Genomic DNA, 22396 nt, shown 5'->3' on the forward strand with positions numbered 1-22396 from the left:
GGTAAATGTAATGCTGATTGTTTGTCTCTAGGTCCACGTGCTGACGTTCACTGTGCACCTGTTACTGAAAGGCCTGACAAGCAGGCTTAGCCCTGGCGATTTGGACACCTGCTTAGACATTATGATTGAGGTAGGAGTTAATTGCAATGGAAGTCAAGACACTTGTCAAATGCCAAGGGAACGTGCTTGGATAAAGAGACGTGTTGGAAGACATGACGCTGGCAACCCCAGCCTTCTGAAAGGGGGATCTTTGACTTCAATATACATTGATTGTATACTACAAAAATCCAGTTCTTAGCACAAGTAACTGGCTGTGTGTGTGGTGGGGGGAGGGGGAGATAACTCTCCACGCATAGCTTGTGCTCGTCTACTGCAGAATCTACTAGTGATTCTGCTGTTCTCATTCATTTCTCTCCACTGCATTTCAAAAGATTTTCAATCAGGAGCTGTTTGGGGATGTTGCTGAGGAAAAGGAAGTGAAGGGGATAGTCTCCAAGGTCATGGAGGCTCGCAGAAGCAAGAGTTACGATTCTTACGAAATCCTTGGCAAGTACGTAGGGAAGGACCAAGTGACGAAGCTCATTCTTCCGTTGAAAGAGGTAAGCACATCCAGTCAGAGCTTTCAGTAGGAGCCCTGCCTTTAGCACTGAATGTGATCAAATGGGCCGCGTGAAAGGAAGAGCTCTGAGGGGATAAGATGGCATAGCTGCACAGGTGGGATCTGGCTGTTCGTTTTTCCCTTGCTGGAAATCAATATTCTTGCAGAGGATAAAATAGGGATTTACTATTTATATCTATAGCAAGAGGTAACTTACCTGTTCTTCTCCCCACCCCGTGCAAAGGAAGTATCCACTCTGGATGTTTTCTGCTCCACCTCTCAGATGTGATTTGCCTCTGATTACATTATTTATACCAGAGCTCATAAAGGCCCCGATCCTGCAAGCTATTCTGCCTGGGTGGAAGCCTGTGTGTGCATGGAACCCTGCTGAAGTCAGGGACTCCAGACATGGGGAAATACCCACCCATGCAGCACTCTAGTGACTTGAGTGGGGCTCTCCACATGAGTGGGCCTCTGCCCATGTAGAACACTGTCAGGAATGGAGTCCCATATGCTCATCAGCTCTGTGGAGGTGGGTGGGGAGAATGTGAAGGGACTTCTCTGTCCTGGTGAGGCGGGTGGGCAGCAGGACTCTGCTTGTGCTGGAGGCAATTTGGATTGGCCATTCTTGTAACTTCCTCCTGCTGCCCACAGAGAGCTGCCCTGCTGTGTTACAGCTTAACGCGACTCTTGTGCTGTCTAGGTTTTAGAGAGCACCATGAGCCTGAAAATAGCCCGCAAGGTGCACGAAACATTACGTCGCATCATGTCAGGGTTGATCCTAAATCCGGAAATGAGCGCGGAATCCATTCTCGTGCTCAGCCATGGCCTGATCAGTGAAAATCTGCCCCTGCTAACGGAAAAAGCCAAGTAAGTTACAGAGAATGACTCAGTCTATCTGCTATTGATTGGTCTTTGCTGTCTGAGAGTCCTGGTTTCTTGAGATTTTGCTCTTGGAGTGATTCTGTGAAATCTGAGAAGTGAACTGTTAGACTGGAGGAGGGAGGTCTCCTATGTTAAAGAAAGATGAATTCAGACTGGAACAAGTGCAGAGAAGGGCTGCTAGGATGATCCGAGGAATGGAAAAACCTACCTTAGGAGAGGAGACTCAAAGTGCTTGGCTTGTTTTGCCTAACCAAACAAAGACTGAGGGGAGATATGATTGCTGTCTATAAATACATCAGAGGGATAAATACCAGGGAGGGAGAGGAGTTATTTAAGATAAGCGCCAATGTGGACACAAGAACAAATGGCTATAAACTGTCCGTCAACAAGTTTAGGCTTGAAATTAGACAAAGGTTTCTAACCACCAGAGCAGTAAAGTTCTAGAACAGCCTTCCATGGGGAGCAGTGGGGGGCAAAAAACCTAGCTGGCTTCAAGACTGAGCTTGATAAGTTTTTTTTATGGAGTGTATGGATGATGAGACTGCCTACAATGGCTTGTAGCCGATCTGTGACTGGCATCCGCAAATCTCCAATGGCCAGTGATAGGACACTAGATGGGGAGGGCTCTGAGTTACTACAGAGAATTCTTTCCTAGGTATCTGCCTGGCGAGTCTTGCCCACATGCTCAGGTTCTAACTGATCGCCATATTTGGGGTTGGGAAGGAATTTTCTCCCAAGTCAGATTGGCAGAGACCCTGGGGGTTTTCGCCTTCCTCTGCAGCATGGGGCAGGCTCACTTGCAGGTTTAAACTAGTGTAAATGGTGGATTCTCTGTAACTTGAAGTCTTTAAACCATGATTTGTAGACTTCAGTAACTCAGCCAGAGGTGAGGGGTCTATTACGGGAGTGGGTGAGGTTCTGTGGCCTGCAACTTGCAGGAGGTCAGACTAAATGATCACGATGGTTCCTTCTGGCCTTAAAGTCTAAGAGTTTCCCCAAACACATTAGGGTTTCTCCCTCATGCTCCTCACAGCCTTAAATTTACACTTCATCCCTGGTTTGGACAGATTATATTGAGCCTCTGAAAGCAGGGCTGCCAAAGTCTGAAGATGCCAGGGTTAGGAGATGGTAGATTCCCTCAGGAGTCTGTACTTGTATCCCGTGGACTGCTCTCCTGTTGGAACAGTGTTTGATTTCGGTGGCTTCCCTGATTACGTTTTTGTTCCAGGTGTTTGTTTTCTCATTTTAGCTAGACTTTTCTCCAATATAGGGAAGGGCCGTTTATAAATGAGATGAAAGCTGTGGTTATTGTGGATCAGGTTTGGAAATTGAAATGCCTTTCCATTTGGACAGAAATTTCTTTTGAAAAGAAATTTTAAATTTGCATTGCGCTAACCGTTGGATTTTGCCTGCTTAGGAGGGTGTTTACCAATGATAAACTTAAATGTGAGAAAACAGTAGAAATGTTACATGAAGCAAAACACACTTGTTTGTCCTCATAGAAGTAAAAATGCTCTTCAGTTTGTTCCATTGACTCTTTCACTGCCAGGACCTGAATGTGCTCCGTGCAGTGTCTGTTGTCAGCAGTAGAAGCAGTGAAATTCTCTCCACTGCCAGCAGTGAGTCTCCAATGACATCAAAGTCTAAATGTACCTTTCGCCTCATGATAATTTGCAGAACAAAAGCCCCGGCTCCTCCAGATCCTCGTCTGCAACCAGAAAGCTGCCTGTTACTCCCACCAGTCCCAGCGCGAGGCGGGCAGAAAGCACCTGTTAGCAGCAAGACTAACATGCATATCTTGGTTGACTCGGGACTTAGGGTAAGGGTCTCCCCAGATGTGAAACAAGTGCTGTGGGGTCAATTGTTCTGCTTTCCTTAAAAAAAAAATATTCCCTCTGTTCCTGTCTGGTATTAATGACAATCCCTGATCCTGGGGGTCTGGCTGCCCATAGTAACTTCAGTGCGGGGCTTCTAGGGTGCTGCTAAGAGCACTTCATTTGTTAAAGACTTAACGTGCTGTTGCATGGTTTCTACTGTGTCTTGAAATTGTGTTTTGGGATTTTTTTTACCCCTTTGAGTTACATGATAATGTCCTCGTCCTCTCTTTGTGACTAATGAAAAATGTGTTTTCAACACTGTAGCTACTGCACATGAGCCTGAAGAGATCCAAAATAAATTCCTCAGATGAGCATGTTTTAGAAATGTTGGATCCTTTTGTTCAGCTGCTTATAGACTGTCTGCAATCCACGGATGTTAAGGTAGGGGGTCTAAGCTCAATATACCACTTGCCTCTTCTACCCAGCTCCATTGCAGAATACAGGCTAACCATGGATTCCAAAGACTTCCCTACATTGTCCTTGAACTATAAAGCATAGTTTTCAAACCTGATTTCTTAGCTGTTAAGGTAAATAGTTGGGGGTATGATACCTTGGGAGGTTTGTAATCCAGGGGATATTGAATGTTTTGCCTCTGAATTGCTGGTTGAAACATGGCCAAAGTCAGCAGTGAGAGGTTCTTACCATGCAGGTGCTGCTAGACATCTGCGAAATACATGGCTGCTCTTGATCTGGTTCTAGCAATTGTCACTGTCCCTATCATAACTAGCCTCCTTGTTGGGAATCTCAGCGGAGTCCAAGGATCGAATGGGCCTAGAAACAGAACCTGCCCAGTTGCTCCTAGAGGAGAGGTCCCTTCAGGTCCGAGTTGAAGGGCAGTGTAGGGAGCTGACATGGTCTCTGCACACCTCGTGCTGTGGCTGTTCTGCAGATCGGGCCGTCCGCATCTAGTGGTATTACTGTGACACCTTTGCGACTGTAGTTCACTTACAATAATAATTAAAAGGGAAACTAAATTTTTCTTCCCCTGTAGAGAAAAGGTAACAAGATCCCTCTGTGAAACTTTTCCTTTCGTAACTACCTAGGAGCAGAACCTGCTCTTGATGCTGCTGCAGTGGCGCTCTTCTGCCTGTGGGACAGCTGCACTCAGTACTGGCTTACCCGGCCCTGGGAGGGAGCCTCCCGAAGTTTTCTTGTGCTGCCTTGGGCCCACCCTAATGGGCTAAACTTGGGTTCTTTGGGCTTTCCCTAACTCCTTAGCTTGATTTCTCCCCTCTCACTACCAGCCACCCTGTTCCCTTTGCAGTGCATAGGTATAAAATCCTGGATTCCCAGTGCCAAGGGATCAACCTGCATCCCTTTCCTTCACCCGAATGCACTGCTGACTGAGTAATGTAGTCTGACAAAAACCTTATGCGGTGCTTCATAACTGGCTTAATCTCACTAAGTGCTGGGCATGCCTATCTCACTAAATCCATGGGATTTGAGGGCACTCAGCACCTCCCACAGGATCAGGCCCAATAGGACATTTAAAGCTTCAGAAGCAGAATGGTCTCGGAGCAAAGTACCAACGTTTTGTGCTCGGTAGCAGGGAGGTTCTAAGCGAGATGAGAGCCGTGAGTTTCTCGTGTGTATGCCAACGTGCGGGGCAGACATCAGGTTAATTGTTGCCTTCTCGCCAGTCACCAGCCAGCCCAGCAGTACTGTATACAAGTGAGCAAAGTGGCCACATAAACCCCTCCCTCTGCAGATTTTGGTGTGTTCAGGAATGCAGCGTCTGACCTGGGCACTCTTTTCACCACTACAAAAGGCACCTGACACACTGGCTCTGGTGGCTTGACTAATTTGGCAACAAACACCGGGGCCAAGATTTTCATGTGACTGGTGATTTTTGGGAGACAAAAATGGGAGTCCTTAACGGAGCCTGGTTTTCAGAAAATGCTAAGCACCCACCCTCTGAAAATCAGACCCTTTAGAGGTGTCTCAAGCTAGGCACCAGAAATCGGTAGCCACATCTGAAAATCTTGGCCATAGATTGGTGTGTGTGTGTGTGTGTGTGTGTGTGTATTACCTTTCCCATCAGGTTGACTAGCCATTTCTATTTCACGTAAAAGGTTTGGGAAAGCTTATCTTCCATGTTAATTCCAGCTGTAGATAGTCACCCGAGCCTGCTAGTAATTATAGACTGGGGGGGGGGGGGGGGAGATGCTCTTTAAATCCTGTTAATCCCACATGCTGTTCTTTGGCTCCTATTCCCAGGTGATCACTGGCGCTCTGCAGTCTTTGGTGTGGATTTTAAAGTTCCCTTTGCCTTCTATTGAAAAGAATACAGAGCAACTAACCAAGCAGCTTTTCCTGCTGCTGAAGGACTTTGCCAAGCCAGGAGCAGCCAAGGGCCAGAACTTCCATTTGGTGGTGAACTGTTTCAAAGTAAGCAGAGCCAAATAGAACAGTTCATAGGTGACTCATGGGGAAGGAAGGGTCGAATGCTCCCCACCCCTGCAACAGCCAGCCCGGGCAGGGGAGTGGAAGGGGTGGGGCCAGAGCTGGAAGAGATGAGGTGGGGCCAGAGCCTCTTCCAGCCACACTGCCTGAGATGCTGCCCGGTGCAGCGTAGTGGCTGACTGTGACTGGGAGAGCAGCAGGTTGTCCCCTGCCCAGGCTCAGCTTTCAGGGACAGAGGCCGAGGCAGCCGGAACCTCCCCCGGCATGCTCAGAGTCGGCTTCTGGGCACGGAGCGGGCTGCTGCTTCACCCCTCCCCAGCAAGGCCCTTGCTGCTACGCGCAGAGCATAGTGAGTGGGCTCCAGTTTGCTCAGCTGCTGTCCCGGAAGCCACGCCTGGGCGGTAGGCAGACAGCTGCTGCTGCAGCCAGGCATTCTCCCAGGCAGCTGTTGGGCTGCACCAGGCAGTGTCCGGGAGTGGCTCGGTCCCGCTCTCTGCCTGGGTCTTGCTGCCAGGAAGAGCAGCCAAACGTGCCCAAGGGGGGAAGGGGAACCGGCGCAGTGGGAGGACAGAGACATCTCCTCCCTCCCCCCAGGTAACATGGGCTGGGGAGAGCGTGAGGGGCCCGGCTGGGTGGGGAGGAGACACATAGGGAGGTCCTGTGTCCTCTTTAGGTGGTGGAATCAGGAAAGTCCAGCTATAGATCCCTCAACCCTGCAGTCTGTGCCTGCACGGAACCTCTTATGCCCGTCTGCATGATTCAGGACGCTAGGGAGGGAAAGAAATTGTCTTGCTGTTGCTGTCTTCACCGAAAACCTAGTAAAAGTCACCTGAGTGAACACAGGTCTCTGTGTTAGCAAAGTGTTTTACAGAAGCATGTTTGTTGGACACTTTTGTTTCACTGACAGTTTTTTTGTTCCCATTGTCTCTCTTGATAGATGTCACTTCTGTTTGAGCAGTTAGTTTGCTTTTAAATTAAATGGGTTTAAAAAACCAGCAGCTGAAATGAGCTTAGGAAAACAGGTCAATTAATAGCAATAATAATAATAGCTTTATTTTGTGTAGTGTCCTTCTGACAGATGTATATCCAAAGTGCTTTATCAAATTATGGTTACCTTATCCTGGGGGTAGTTGCAGGATAAATAACGCTAAATAGAAGTGTGGAAGGATTTTTTTCTCAATGTGGTTCCCATTCCACAAACCTTTTTGTTCCTGTGAATAGCCCCATTGGATTCAGGGGCCGATGTTTTGTTGAATGTGTTGGCGTATATTTGGTCTCCAACCTTGGTTACGCTTTTTGTCTCGAATTTGCCAGCTGTAAACATGCTAACGTTTGCTTTTTATGGGAAGAAGGCTAGCTGTATGCTCCAGGGTTAAAATTTGTGTATTACAACACCAGTGCTATCCACTGAATCAGGCTTCTGACAGATTTTAGATTTTTAGGAAGAGTGTGGGTTGCTGAATGTAGCAGTTATTGATTTTATCACAGTACGGAAGTGCAAGTTGATCTGCTGGAACATGCCGTTCTAGTCATGTTACAATACCTGATTTTAATTTGCAGTGCGTAACTAGACTTGTGAGGAACACAAACAGTCACATAACAGAGAAACAGCTCCAAGTGTTGCTAGGATATGCTGAAGAAGATATCTATGATTCCTCGCGTCAAGCCACTGCCTTCGGCCTTTTAAAGGTATTACTAAAGAGCATGTGTCTGGTTTACAATTTCCGAATTGTAGAAATGAAAGTGCTTATATTTTCTACCTGTTACTACAAATCAGGTGAAATATTACAGAATGTCCGTTAAAGGTGTCCTTGCTATAAAGAAGGCCATGAAGCTTTTCTGCTTGACCTTAACATTAGAAGTTCAGGTTCTTTCTAGGTTACACCAATCTACAATGACCGGAGAACTAGTGAAATGATGAGATCACAGGAGTTCTTAGAGTAAAAGTAGAGCAATCTGGAGTTTAAAACTGTTTCTTGGAGTTGTTTTGTTACCACATTTAACTTCAAAGACTAATGAACATTTTGGATAAATGATGCCTGAGTTAAAGACTTGTCAATTCCCACCCCTTCAACTGAGCTGTGAGAGCTCACCATGAACATGCTGCAGGTCCTCCAGCAAAAGCAGACATGACTTTGCAGGCCACCTCCTTTAAAAGGAGTTACTCTACCAATAAAGTAATTCAAAGGCGGATGTTAAAATAACACCAAAGTTTGTTTTGTGGTGCTGTTGTATCTGACAATGCGCAAGCAGAATGAGAATGACTCGGGTTGTACTTTTACTTGTTTTTTTAAGGCTATTTTATCCAGAAAGCTGATTGTTCCTGAAATCGATGCCGTCATGCAGAAGGTTGCCAAGTTTGCCATCACAGGCCAGAGTGAGCCAGTGCGAGTCCAGTGCAGGCAGGTTAGTAGAAGGTGGTTTCTTTCCTTAAGCTCTGTGCTCTATTTTAATAAAACCCTGTTAACAGAATCTTTTATTAACGATGATAAGCATGTTTAACAGCCCAGCTTCTAGCATTCAACCCAAAACTGGCCTCATGTCTTAGGAGTTGCCGGACTGGATCAGACCTCAAGTCCATCTAGTCCAGTATCTTGTCTCAGATAGTGGTCAGTACCAGATGCTTCAGAGGAAGATGTAAGATTCAAGTGAAGAGGATCCTATGAACATAGTTCCAAAGGTTAATTACCTTTACTGTTAAAAAAGGATGCCTTAGCATTAGTTTAAGTTTATATGGGTGGTGTTGTAAAGGTCGCAGTAGGCATCAGACACATCACATTACAGAAAATAAATAAAAATATCCAAGTGGTCAGCCTGGCTGCAAATTATTTCTTAAGAAAACATTTTCATTTCTTGAGAGCCAAATAAAGTAGGGCAAACCCACATCATCCCAGGTGGCAAATTTTTTTGCTGTGTCTTCTTGATGCTCCAGTGATTTCAAAAGGGTTCATGTGCAGAGGATGGTGTTTTTTTAATTCTATTTTCAGCCCCACAATCTGGAACCATGTTCCCCTGATAATGATTGCCATCCAATTCTACCTCTTAAATACTACCCCTTCCTTTTCCAAACACAACTTGGGAACCCTTCCAGATACTGCAGAGAGCCAACCAGTTTGATCTCTGAGAGGAAGTAGGATTCACCTTGCACTTCAAGATATTTATCCCTTCCTCCCTCTGTAACTCAGGTCCTAATTCAGCAAAGCATTGAAGGATGTACGGTCTTTAAGCATGTTAGAAATAACGTCCTGGGACTGTTCTTGTGCTTCAGGTTAAGCACATAATTGGGCGTTTAGCTGAGTCAGGGCTGTAATGCTGTTCCTTATCAGATAGTAAATATCCTAAATGTGAGAGGGAGTTCAGAGAAGGGAAACAAGAATAACTGAGAGATTGGGCTTCTTTACCGTAGAAAGGAGATGAATAAGAGGGGATAAGTATATAAAATAATGAATGGCTTAGAGAAGGTAGGTTGGAAGCTTCTGCTCTCCTTATCTCATACAACTAGAAAAAGGGGGCATGCAGCAAAATTAAATGTGGGAAATTCAAAAGGAAATACTTTTCATACAACATGTAATGAGACTGTGGAACTCTGTGCCACATGAAGTCATCAAGGCTGAGAAATAAAAGATTCAAAAAGGGACTCAATGTTTATAGCAATAGCAAGACTATCTAGAGTTATAAACAGATATTGCTAACAAAAAAAGTTGTAAGAGATCTTAAACATCCTGCTCAGCACTTAAACTGATCTTGAACTATTAGAGATCAAGAGGAGACTTAATGGTGGAGGGGGCAGATTATCCTATATTTGCCTGCTGCAGGATGTCTTTACATCAAGACTGGATGAGTTTCTACAAGCTCTGCTCTAGCTGATATAGGAATTACTGTGGGAAATTCTAAGGCCTGTGTTGTGAAGGTGGTGAGGCTAGATGTTCACAATGGTCCCTTCTGAGTCTGTTACTATAAATGGGACAGATTTATAATGGAAGCAGCTGATGGTTTTAGCATTAGGGACCATATTAAAATGAGCTTTAGTTTAATATTTAGAGAACTTATTTTGAGGTTTGTTGAGCCTGTCATTTTAAACAGAGACATCATAAATTCATAAGTGCTAGCTACATAGTCATTGCCAAGACTAAAGGCTTGTCTACACTGGGGGGACCATAGCAGCGTAGCTATGCCATTATAACCCCACAATGTAGACACATCCTACAGCAGTGGAAGGGGTTCCATTGCTCTAGGAACTCTACCTCCCAGAGCGACAGTAGCTAGGTTGACTGAAGCATTCTTCCAGTGACTTACTGCATCTACGGGGGGGTTAGGTTGGCCTAGCAACACGTTCAGAGGTGTGGATTTTTCACACCACTGAGGGCCTTAGCTATGTTGCCTTAAGTTTTTAAGGGGCTAATTGTGTAAGGTGCTGAGTGCCTGTAACTCCCATCCAAGTCAATGGACGTTGAGACAGCTTGGCCCTTTGCAAGATGAGGCTTTACGTACACATGAAAGGGAGGTGTGTATCTTGTTCATAGTTTGTTGCAAAAAGCTTTGCTCTCACCATTACATTTTCACAAGCTGATCCCATTGTTTCTGGTAATTCTTCCTTCTCTATTTTTTCAGATTTACCTGAAATACATTCTCGACTATCCCCTTGGTGACAAGCTGAAACCTAATTTGGAGTTCATATTTGCTCAGCTCAAGTGAGTTTGTAATCCTTGTTGTGTGCGTGGCTTTTCAAAAAGAGCAGTGTTCTAAATCCTTTCTTGTGCAAGTGTTCCATTGATCCCAGTGGCGCTGCTCATGAGAATAAGGGTATGGAGGGTCTGCACCACATTTTCCTAGCTGTAAAAGTAAAATGTTCACTTTGTTAGAAGCAAATGAAAGAACATTTATGGCAAATAGATACTGCACCTATCCATCTTTTCTTAATTTCTGTACTGTTTTTGCCTGTTGCTGTTATATAACCAAAATATGGCTTTAATTGTTTGCTGTTAATGGTTAGTCAGCTGCGCTGCCGACTTGTGTACACACCACTGTCATCCGCACTGTGACAGTGAATTACAGAGCACACCAGAGTGTTGTGTGCTAACTGCCCCTTGTGGACCGTGGTAACGTAGCTCTCTTCTCCGGATTATGTTAACACAGACTTAGGTACCTTTTAGTTTGCGTCAGCAACATCTGCCTAGGGCAGTTACAACACATTCTGGTGCATTCTGCAAATATCCCCATATAATTTACTCACGGTGCCAGTTGCATATTCCAATACCTGCCATGCTGACTCAGTGGCGTTGGGGGGGTAGAGCCAACAGACTGCCCATTCCTGTCCCTGTACATGTGCTCTGGGAGGTGGAGTAAGTGGTCACCATGGTTGCTTACTCCTAAAGCCAAGACCCAAGTCCCAGATAGCCTGCACTGGGGTGCAAGGGAGGTCTTTGTCCCCCCTCCCTCCCTTGCATGGGTAGGTAACATAAGTCGTTCTAACCCCAACTAGTTTATTTTTTGTAAGATTCCATTCATCTTTCCACTTGGGCAGTGGTCCTTTGGGCCAGGATGTGCATGCAGTCTCCATTGACACTGCATTCATCAGTGGGGTCCTCTTGTGTACTGTGAATTCTGCCGATAGAACCCATAACATGGAGGGCTGAATCCTGCTACCCTACCCCACTCAGAAGTATCTTACTCCTCCAGTAGTGTCTGTGGGGTGCCAGAGGAGAAAGGTACTTCTCTAGGTGAGTAAGGCTGGCTCTTAGTTATCACAGTTCAAATGTGTTAGTCTTCTGTTAAGTAAGTTGAGCACATTGTTTGTCTCCACTACGGAACAGGCATTGATTATAAAGATCTGTTTGTTCTAAGATCCTCGGTGCATATATTTGGAGAAACCCAAAATGTTTGCAGTTTTCTGAATTTCTTGCAATTTTGGAAGATACTAACCCACTCCATCTTGTTGTTTATTTTCTTTCAGTTATGACTATGAGACTGGAAGAGAGTCTGCGTTGGAGATGATTGCTTACCTCTTTGAAATGTTCCCTCAGGTAACATGTCTTAGTTTCAATCATCAAATAATCAGTGCTTTTCAGTTATATCCAGTAACTTGATTTGCAGATTTATTAGAACTGGATGCACTTGGCTGTTCACATCCTCTCCTATCACAAACGTATGGCACAGTTCTCAGAGCATTAGTGTTGGTTCTGCTCTAAAAAGTGACAGTTGAAATGACAGACTGGAGTTTCACGCAGATTGTCTTTCAATGGTTCCATGTCAGATTTGCTTATTTTACAAGCAAAATGGTGTTGCTGCATGTGCTAGAACCTGTTTAAACCAACTTGGAGACGTTTGAGTTAGTAAGAAATGCTAAAAGAGCAGAAATGAAACACTGCAGGATTGGGGAGTGCATTCAGATGCAGTCACTGTATAATGGAGTAGCAGTAGCTGTTTCATAGTTAAGGTGGAAGTAGCCTTCTATGAGCTTCCTTTTCCCTTCAACTTTGGGGAACATTTTCCAGAAATGTTAGGAAAAAAGTCAGCATTGGAATTTTAAAGCTAGGTTGTTTCAAGAATTTCCCTGTTCTTTAGATTTTCTTAACTTTTTTTGGACTTCCCATCTCTAAACTGATTTGGCCAACAATCTCCAGATTTGTGTCTTGGCTTTTCTGGGGAGAGATTGTGCTTTTAGTGGGGGGGGGGACTCACGATGAGGTCTAAAGAACTGGTCTCAGGTCTGTACAGAGCAAACATTTATGCATGATGGTCTCTTTCTTCCCATTCCCCCTCCTGCCCATCATGCATAATGAGATGTGAATTTCTGTCTATCGCAGTGGTGCCCAAGCTTTTCCTAACACGCCCCATTTTACCAGTAATGGAATCTGTCCACACCCCCCTTCCATTACTGCACAGTTGGCTCAGCAAAGGAACTTGGGCTGAAGGCGGAGCTAGGGGCAGAACTAGGGATGGGGGAGGAGCTGGGGCTGAAGGCGGAGCTAGCCTGGGGGCAGAGAAGGAATGAGGGCAGAGCTGGGCTGGGGACAGGACGGGGTGGTGTGAAGCTGCGGCTGGAGTCAGAACTGATCTGGGGGCAGAGTGGGGCTGGGTGGTGCTCCCTCCCCACTCCCCATGAGGTTGGCCTGGGCCCCGCCGTGCCTGCCCCCTCCCCCGAATGTTCCTCTGCACCCCTCTAGGTTTGGGGACCACAGTTTGGGCACCACTGATCTATTGTATGTAGATTGCTCCCATTCCAACAATGTCCAAGCACCTCACAATCTTTACTATATTTATCACCCCAACATCCCTGTGAGGTAGGGATTAAATAGGGAAGCAAAGCACGAGGCCAAGGTTGCATGAGAAGTCTGTGGCAGACCAGCAGGTACAGGTCTCCGAAGTCCAAACCTTATGCGCCAACAACTGGATCACCCATCCTCTGTCTGGCTTCCTCTGTTTGGGCCCAGAGTTGGGTCTCAGGAATCCTCCTGTTTGCGTGTGGGGTAAAATAAAACCTCTTTTTTTTTTTTTTTTTAAATGCGGAAAGCCTTCTGGAGATTGCCAGGTGATTGATTGATTTGTTTCCTTTCAGGGATTACTTCATCAATACTGCGGGCTGTTCTTTGTCCCTCTCTGTATGATGATGGTAAATGACGACTCTGCCAAGTGCAAGAAAATGGCAGCCATGGCAAACAAATCTCTGCTCATTAAAGTAAACTCTGCAAACCGAGATCTGATGTTCTCACTAGTCACCACGTGGTTTAACAGCGAGAAGGTATTGTTCGTTTCAGTGCACCCCAGCTCTTTTCATTGGGAGAATGGAATTGGAGCAAATCAGGGGGTTATAAATGTTTAATCTCGGCGGGTAGGTGGTGTGTTTAGTTAAACTTGTGTGGTGGTGCAGGGATGCGATTGTGGAGCATACCAGTCCTAGAGTCGCAGCTTCTTAAAACTCCACTGTCCTGCACAGTCCTCCCTTGCAAGGAGAGGAAGAAGCTATGTAGATTCATTCTTGAATAGGTCCAGCAAAAGTGGCTGCTGTAGCTAAGGTTATAAAACAATTGCCATTAGAGCCTGCCTTGTTTTACATGCTTATGGTTTTCTGAAAGTTCACCATTTGGGTTGAACAATTCTCCTTGTTCAGTGTTTGCCCAAAGCTAAATGTTTTGGTGGTGAAATTTGAGCAAAATCCCTTTGAACTTGAGCTTAGTAACTGGCTGATGGTGCTATTTTTGTTCATCTGCTGCTTAGTCCATCCTCTCTATTACTGGGATCTAGCAGATTTAAGACCTTTTGGGTCCTGTCCTGATTTGAGTGGTTCTGTTGACTTTTTGAATAGGCAAAGTGTGTCTCCATTTGAACTCTATCATCTACAATATGCTAACCAAAAAAATGGTCTGAAACTATGAGCAACTTTGTGTGGTGCTTCAAAACCCTGTAGTTTTGGAAACTTGCTAAAAATTAGCATTCTTGAAAGTTCAGCTTTATGATGTGAGCCTACGTTTTCTCACACGACTAGGGATACCGTGCGTCTTAGGCTCCCAATCTTAGGCCTAAAGAGGCCTGATTTTCAGAGTTTGGATTGGTACCACACACTCTGGAAATAAATTTCTTTTAAAATTGTCCCAGTTTGGGTACACAGAACAGAGGCACCCAAAACCACTAGTGACGTCTGAAAATGTAGTGCCTTATTCACTGAGTTGTATTACAGAGTGATGGGTTCTTCATATTAGATCAAGAAATAATGATTGCTCTGTCCTCCTCTCTGTTGGCAGAGCTCACACAAGCGGCTAGCCGCCCAGGCCTGTGGTTTGTTCGTCGAAGCCGAGGGAGTGGCGTTTGAAAGACAACTTGGAGCCGTTCTCCCACTGATCGAAAAAGAAATTGAACCTCTGAAATTTGAAGGTGTAAGTCATTAGTCCAGGGATGAAACTTTGGGAAAGAGACCGGTTTAGCTGGGGAAATTGCAATAAATAAGTGAGACGGGGGAAAGAAAAGGAGAATGCGGGCAAGAATAAAAGCGGGAAAGATTAAACTCTTTGGGCCTGTTACTTGACCAGGATGACTGATGAGACATGTGCCCAATACATAAGTTCTTAAAGGGACACCGTCAACTTAAAAATCACACTGTGTCTGTGTGACTTCTCATGCGACATGTCACAGTCTACATGGGGGTTGGTCTGCATGTGTGTGTGTGAGAATCTAATAGAACCACCAAAATGTACGCATACCTATGCTGAGTGACCAAATGATCTTCTTGCCCCAGTCTCTCTCCAACTTTTGTCACCCTTGCTCATTGTCACATCTGAAATTCCTATTGTTAGCTCATCAGGACAGGGACAGGTCTGCTGTGAGGTGCCCAGCATGCTCTTGGGGACTATAAAATAATGGTAGTAAGATGACTGGAACCGAAAGAGATGAGAGAAAGCATCTGACCTTCTCTTTTTTCACTTTGTTGACTTTGTGCATTTGAGAGCACTTGATGTGTAGCATGTCAGCTCTCCCTGTCTGGATGAGGCTTTCCCACAGCAGTAGGAGAGAAGAAACACTTCTTTAAACAAAATGGTGATTGTAAAACCACAACAATGGCCAGGGGGCTGATGTCGCATCTGACACTTCTTGGGATCCATTTATTTAAAAACAGACTAAGTATCAAGTTGATGGTGTCCTTGTAACCGAGAAACCCATAGGTTTACATGGATATGAAAGGTCAGAAATACATCACTATGATTCTTAGTTTAACCTATAGAAAATATTAAAGTATTCAATACAGTTCCCTTCCTGTAATTCAGTCACTGGTTTATTTGATGAAAGTCAGTTCAGTGCACACGTTTTGGCTTCAGATTACATGGCTTCCACTGATTCCGATCAGTTGGTGAGCACTCTGTGATATGAATCGCTGGTCATAAAGAAGCTGCCATGTATTTAATAAGGAATGCCAAAAGGCTGAACAAGATAGAAGAGCTCAAGGAAGGCACAGGTGATGTGAGACGACTATAGCTGCAACTGGCATCATTCTGACACGGTTGCTGACACTGTAATCACTACATGTACATCCCTAATGATCCTGTGGATAAACAGGCTGACTACAGTCGAGCTGATCAAAAGCAGGAAGCAGTTTAATACTATGCAGTTTACACCGCGTCACTCTAACAGTAACACGGTGCTTCACAGCTACTATCGATAAAGTCAAACCTAGTTCATGAGAAGATTTAAGTACTAGTTATAAATGATACAGTGTGTTTGTGTACAAATGCCTGCATGTACATATATACAGAGACAAGTGACATGGCACTCTTCCTTTGGAAACTATGAATCCTTGTGAAACAGTTTTAATGGACTCATTTCCCTTACACTAAATTCATATAGTAAATATAAAGCAGTCATAGGGGTCGATGTGGAAGACTTCAGCCATCAGTTAGATATTAAACATACAAAATAAGCCCTTCTGTACAATTCTAGCCAGCCATTCTAACTGTCTCTTTGTTGATTTATGGTTCTTTTTAGATAACAGAAGAGACTGAAGAAAAGGCAGCAGATAGATTGTTGTTCAGTTTTCTTACTCTGATAACAAAATTAATCAAGGAATGCAACATTATTCTGTTAACCAAACATAATGAGATTTTGAGCAATATCTGGCGTAAGTATGAATAGTATTTTCTACTGTGTTAGAACTAAGATTATTGGTAATTTGTGTAGTTGTGGTTGCCCTAATGCAAACAGACAAAGATCTGTGCAGGAAGATTTGCACTTTGAAGAGGCATCTATAATATAAGGCAGTTACTAGTGAAAGAATAGATGCTAATAGAAAAGGTTAGACCATCAGTGAAAACGATCTCCCTCTCTGTTCTGGTTGCTGGGAACTATTTTGGGTAACCCAAAGGCTGCAAACTGGTGCCTGTTTGGCTTTAATTAAATCCCGTTAGATTACAGCTTTCAGTTCTCTGAGAAAAATGGTTTTCTCTGTGTGATCGAAAATAGCAGCCAGTGAACAGGTGACACGTGGCAAAGCAGCTCTTAAACAGGGTGCTTGTTTGGAAGGTCCATCTCAAAACCATTTTATTGATTGGCTATAAGTGATGCACTCACATGTTAAGCTAACTCATTTGGGTGTGCGGAGTTGGTGGGTTGTATTTTTTTAAATTGCTTCTCTTGCTGTCTGCAAAGGGCTTGCATCTGATTGATTGTGTCTTTAAAGAACAGCAGGCTTCCCAAGTGTCTTTTTAAAAATCCCAGCAGGTGTCAGATTGACAGGAATGGAAGTCCTGCATTCATCCCTGGAACAGATGCAGCATGGGCAGAGGTGATACAAACTTCCCCATGCTGCGCCGCTGTTGTCCCTCAATGTGTAGCTGGAGATACAAGCTCTAGGGAAGAGAGGGCAACTCACTCTGCTTACTGGGGCAATCACTGGCTTCTTCGCTGAGCTTGTCTATAAGGTTGCCAGTGGTGATGGGTTTTAGAACGTGGGTACCTGTCCCCTGAGAACCGGACTGAGACCTTCAACACAGCTCACAGGAGAAGTCACTGAACAGCCCCTTGTTTAAAAAAATACTCAACACCAGTGTTCCAAACCATAGCACTTAGACTAATGTAGGCTATCATGTATGGGAGCATTGCTGTAGCCTACTGGAGTGTTGTTTTTATGCAGGGAGGGGGGGCTCTCAGATGGCCACAGCTTTTGTTCCCTGCCAACCTGGGCTGGATTGGAATTGCTGGTGGCCCAGAAGCCTGCAGTCAAACTCAAAACAAATCAGCAGTTTACAGTACTCTCCTCCTGACTGTAGAATGAATAGTGATGACTCCAGTCCCCATAACTGTATAACCTTGCTGAGGTGCCTGGGTACTTTCCCCTCTCGTATGGAAAGGGTTATGTTGGTTGAAAAGCTTTTTCTTTCCCCTGAAGGTCACGTTCAGTCCCATTTGTGGTACCCGCACAGCTGGGTGTGGCTGACTGCTGCTCAGATATTTGGCTTGTTGTTTGCTTCTCACAAGCCAGAGGAACTTGTTAGCAAATGGAATGAGAGCAAGGCAGGCAAGAAGAAAAAGACCACGTTGGAGCCAGCAGCGACCAGGTTCTTCACAGATGAGCTGGACAAAAAGGTAAGGATGTTCCTGCTAGTTCCCCCCATGCCAGTGTCTGTTGCCTTGCTTGGGGTTTGTGGTTGTCGCAATGCATTTGTCTTTAATATTCGGACGCCGTCCACTGCTCTGTGCTGATTGTTGGCAGGCTTCTCCCATAGGATTGCAGACTGCCTCCCTTGGGTCTCACCCTCATCAGCAAAAAGGCTCCCCATGGCTCCTATGAAGATCAGTACCTCTAAGCAAGAATTCTAGCCCCATCTAAGTGTTTGGGCCTCCCTTTAGCCTTTGGGAACTGTCTCTGTAGGACGGAAAAATAACCCCTTGGGCTACATCATCCTGCATGTTCCCTGTTGTGTAAAGAATTCCAACTCCCTTTTCTCTCCACAGATGAAGGAACTTGCTTTAGCGTTCTGCCACCAGCTGCAGTCCAAGTTCCTGGATCAGTCTCTGGGAGAGCAGGTATGAGTCTGAGTAGGTTTCAAACTGCTGGGGGTATAGACCAAACTATGGGATAATCCACTATCCCTACAGAGAGAGCGAGTGCTCTTGGCTAGAAAGTGGAACATGTGGCAAGTGCCATAGAAATGGTGAATGTTGAGGTGAAGATAAAATATCACCAGAGAATCAGATTCTCTGGTCAGCTGAGATCAGTGCTTATGCAAACGGCTTAGTGGAAAATCCTGTCTGTGCGGAGGAACTTTCTGTTGATGTAAATCTGCTGGCTGTAGAGCTGCACTGTCACATCTAGTGTGAGAGGCAGAGGAGGGTCTACCAGGGAGTGGGGCTCCGCGATACCAGATCCTTCATTGGCAGAACATTCCTGAGCGCTCCCATGGCTGTCCTGTGCAGCCCTCACATGGTGGGCTGGGTAACTCTGAATCATGGAGCCACAGCTAGCTTCCCTGCAGCCAGCTCACCTCACTCCCCCCCTTGCAAGTGCAGCTCAGAGAGTGTGGAGAATCGAAGCCTGACTGCTTGCTGTGAACCGATCCTTCTGCACTCAGCTCGGATTATATGGCTGAGCTGGAGTTCTGATGTCAGTTGGAATTGGCTTAGATCCACCCAGTGCGAGCCAGATTCTGTTCCAGGTTGGGCAGGCCACAAGGAGCACTCCTACTGCAGGCCCTGGCTAGACATAGAGCCTGCTATGGATGCTAGCCATCTCCAGGGGAAGGATGTGGGCATGACTATAGCATCCCCACCAGCTCCCGGGGCAGCCTCGGTAACGGCGCTGGAGTTAACTCTCTGGGCTGTGCTATGGCATAATTCTGAACTATATGGCCTTAATACATTTTCCTCTCAAAGGGCCTGATCCCAAAACCCACTGAAGTCCATGGGAATTTTCCATTGGCTTCCATGGTCTTTGGATTGGGCCCAAAGGGGGGTGTCCGTATTCTACGTGCAAAACTTGCTTTGCTGTGTGCGGCGGTCTACGTGAATTGCACTCCCTTGGGTTTGATAATCCTGACCTGTTTAAAACCTCTCACCTGCCTCCTTCATGCCCCAGGATCCGTACTGGCAGCTTAATTGGTTTTTCTTTATGCTGTTGAAGGTTATAAAGAACTTGTTGTTTGTGGCCAGAGTTCTCTACCTTCTGGTCCCGGATTCAGAGGAGGGGGAGGAGACCAAAGATCATGAAATGGGAGGGCAGGAGGATGCTTCTGAAGACGAAGGTGAAAAGGCAGCATCTGCTCAGGAAGAGAAGGAAGGCGAAGCAGAAGAGAAAAGCAGTCCAGCCACAGTGTTGTGGGTGATGAAAAGACTCTCTCTGATGGCAAAGCGAGAAGCAGCATATTCCCCTAAAAACCCTGTGAAGGTAAGAACTGTGTTGTCCCTCCCTCCCTTTGACAGCATTGGGAGCTGCACAGTGGGAAAGCCTACACATGCTGTCCTTTAGCCCCTCAGGAACTAGCTTGGGGTGCCTGCTGGGAGGCAGGTGCTGGAGGTGGAGGTTGGTGCTAGGCTAAGGAGGAATAAAAGTTTCTGATTAGTGAGAGATGGAGCTTGCTGTTGTAGAGAGTCTCAGCCCTGCCTTCCCTCCCCTCTGCTTCCTGCTCCTTTCACTCTCAGGCCTCCACCTTCTCTATATTAGTGTTTTTTAACTTTGAGTGAATTGGCCAGTCAGGATGCTCCACAAATGTTTGTTCTTTATGCTGGAAGCAATGCTCAGTGTCCAGACGCGCATATAGGGGAAAGTGCTATCTTCCTCTTTCTGCCTGGGGCACTAGGCTCTTCCCTCCTCTCTCACATGCATTCCCCACTCCCATGAAGCACCAGAACACACCCTCTCTCTCTCTTAGCAAGGGTCACAAGCGTTACCTTCCTCACTGGTCTGCTGCCACACAGCTCATGGTGACAGTTCAGTAGGGCAGAGGTTCTCAAACTGTGGTCCATGGCCCACGAGCTCCATTCAGGTGGTCCGCCGGTAGTTCCCTCTAAGGTGCGCACCTGGGCGGTCGCACACAAGAGAATGAAGGGCCACCCACCTGGGTGGCTCTACTAATTAGGTGCCTGGACTGTGGAGAAGATGCTAAGGTAAGGTGGTGGCCTTGGGAGGAATAAGGGATACATGGGAGGGGCAGTAGAGTGAGAAGAGGGGGTGGGGGGAATTTGGGATGTGCAGGGCTGCAGTGGTGGCTTTTCCCCAGCTCCAGGAGAGAGACTACCCCTCCTTCCCAGCCTCAGCTCTGTGGCAGGGTAGAGACCTCCTCCTTCCCTGCCCCAGCTCTGGGGGCTGCCTCAGCGGGGGAGAGAGGGCACATCCATTGCATTAGAAAGGTAAGACTACTAATATCAAAATATGAGCTGTATGCTTTTATTTGTAGAACAAAAAATGTTTATTATTAAGGTTTTTTATATATAGTGCTTTTATCCAAAGCGCTTTACAATAGTTAACTAACGGTACAAACAACATTTGGAAAGATTAAGTGGTCGGCCGAGACCCTCAACAATTTTCAGGTGGTCCGTGGGGAGGGGGGGGAAAAGTTTGAGAACCACTGCTGTACGTTTTTTTCCCCTTCCAGTCTGTCTCTCTCATATTTCTGGCATGTCTGTACTTTCAGAGAACTTGCATCTTTAAGTTCCTTGGAGCTGTAGCAGTGGATCTTGGGAAAGACAGGATCAAGCCATACCTTCCAACAATCATCACCCCTCTGCACAGAGAGCTGAGTAGCACCTACGCAGAACAAGGTAACTGCCAAACCCCACTAAGGAAATGGAGCTGGGTCTGTTCTGGTTTGTGCTGTCCATACAGACAGCCCCAATCCAAACACCCTGTCATTCACATTGTCTCCTCAGACCCAGCTGCCTTCATTCAGGGAGTGGCAGCTAATTAAAATATAGTCAGCATATGTGGCTAGTGCCTCAGTGGTGGAGCAGAGGTGATTTAGATGGGGAGGGCAGTGCTGCAGGCCTTTGAAGGTGAGAACATGTGATGGAGGAAGGGTGATAGAACCAGACAAAGAAGGTGACCAAGAGGCATGGCACACAAAGTGCTAAGATGGTGAGTTGGGAATAGGCAAGCTTATTACAAGTATGAAGTGCTAAGATCTGGAGGCAGGTAGAGGGGGGAGGAGTACACATCTTGAAGTGTATGAAATATTCCTTGTTTATGCTCTTGTTAGCTGTTTCTCCCTCCCTCCCATGACACTCCTGAATGAGTACTGTCCATTGTGGCCCACTGATAATGGCCATGAAAAGACATTAGTGCAACTCCTGTTTAAGCAGTGTTCAGGAAGGTGTTAATGTGCATGTGTGCAATTCATTTCTACAGGAAACATGCTGTCTGGGGGTGTTCCAATGTTACATGCAGGTTAGGCCATTGGAAAATAAGCACCAGAGACACAGCTTTGCTTTTAAGAGTTTGTGTTTTCGTGCAAATGGAAAAGAAATCAGTAATATACAAGCAGAGTCCTCTAAGTAGACTGACTGAGGACTTAGTCATCTCTTTATTTTACTAGATCCAACACTGAAGAACCTATCCCAGGAAATCATAGAACTGCTCAAGAAATTAGTTGGGCTGGAGACTTTTTCACTTGCCTTTGCTTCTGTGCAGAAACAGGCTAGTCAGAAGAGGGCTATCAGGAAAAAACAGAGAGCCCTGCAGGTAAGACTTTATTCTCAACTCTGATTATTTTAGTACTGTTTTCTACTGAAAGGGCAATGTTAAAGGTAGGGTACATTACTTCAGAGGTGCTTGATCAGAGATTTTTTTAATTAAAGGGACAATGTCAGCTTTAAACATCACCATATTCTTGAAAAGCAAAAATTAATTTCTGCTTTTTATTAGACTGTAGCAAACCCTGATATTGCTGCCAGGAAGAAGCTGAAGAAACACAAGAATAAAATAGAAGCAAGGAAGAGAAAAATAGAATTCCTGCGCCCTGGCTACAAGGCCAAGAAACCAAGGAGCCATGCACTAAAAGACTTAGCAATGGTGGAATGAAACATACTTAGAAACAGCTGTATGGTCATGTATATATTTGATGCATAAACCTGATTGTGCAGTACTGGAAGCCAAGAGGACTCTACTTGCTGAGATATTCAGTGCTCTGAATTGCTTTCCAACATTAACATAGGGTAG

General features: G+C 45.5%; 1 protein-coding gene across 1 annotated transcript in view; it reads left to right on the forward strand.

The window, feature by feature from the left end:
• UTP20 (UTP20 small subunit processome component) overlaps positions 1-22353 on the forward strand; it is an 87646-nt gene extending 65293 nt beyond the window's left edge. Inside the window, exons 44-62 of the mRNA XM_065404546.1 lie at positions 32-130; positions 432-599; positions 1302-1468; positions 3161-3302; positions 3625-3741; positions 5578-5748; positions 7324-7452; positions 8059-8169; positions 10375-10454; positions 11717-11786; positions 13322-13504; positions 14505-14636; positions 16237-16369; positions 17636-17832; positions 18202-18273; positions 19367-19630; positions 20877-21003; positions 21774-21919; positions 22103-22353. Of these exons, the coding sequence (XP_065260618.1) occupies positions 32-130; positions 432-599; positions 1302-1468; positions 3161-3302; positions 3625-3741; positions 5578-5748; positions 7324-7452; positions 8059-8169; positions 10375-10454; positions 11717-11786; positions 13322-13504; positions 14505-14636; positions 16237-16369; positions 17636-17832; positions 18202-18273; positions 19367-19630; positions 20877-21003; positions 21774-21919; positions 22103-22258 (2664 nt within the window). The 3' untranslated portion in view covers positions 22259-22353. The remainder of the gene's footprint in view (positions 1-31; positions 131-431; positions 600-1301; positions 1469-3160; positions 3303-3624; positions 3742-5577; positions 5749-7323; positions 7453-8058; positions 8170-10374; positions 10455-11716; positions 11787-13321; positions 13505-14504; positions 14637-16236; positions 16370-17635; positions 17833-18201; positions 18274-19366; positions 19631-20876; positions 21004-21773; positions 21920-22102) is intronic.
• The last annotated feature ends 43 nt before the right edge of the window (positions 22354-22396 follow it).

This window comes from Emys orbicularis, chromosome 1 (assembly GCF_028017835.1).
Source record: "Emys orbicularis isolate rEmyOrb1 chromosome 1, rEmyOrb1.hap1, whole genome shotgun sequence".
Classification (NCBI taxonomy): domain Eukaryota; kingdom Metazoa; phylum Chordata; order Testudines; family Emydidae; genus Emys; species Emys orbicularis.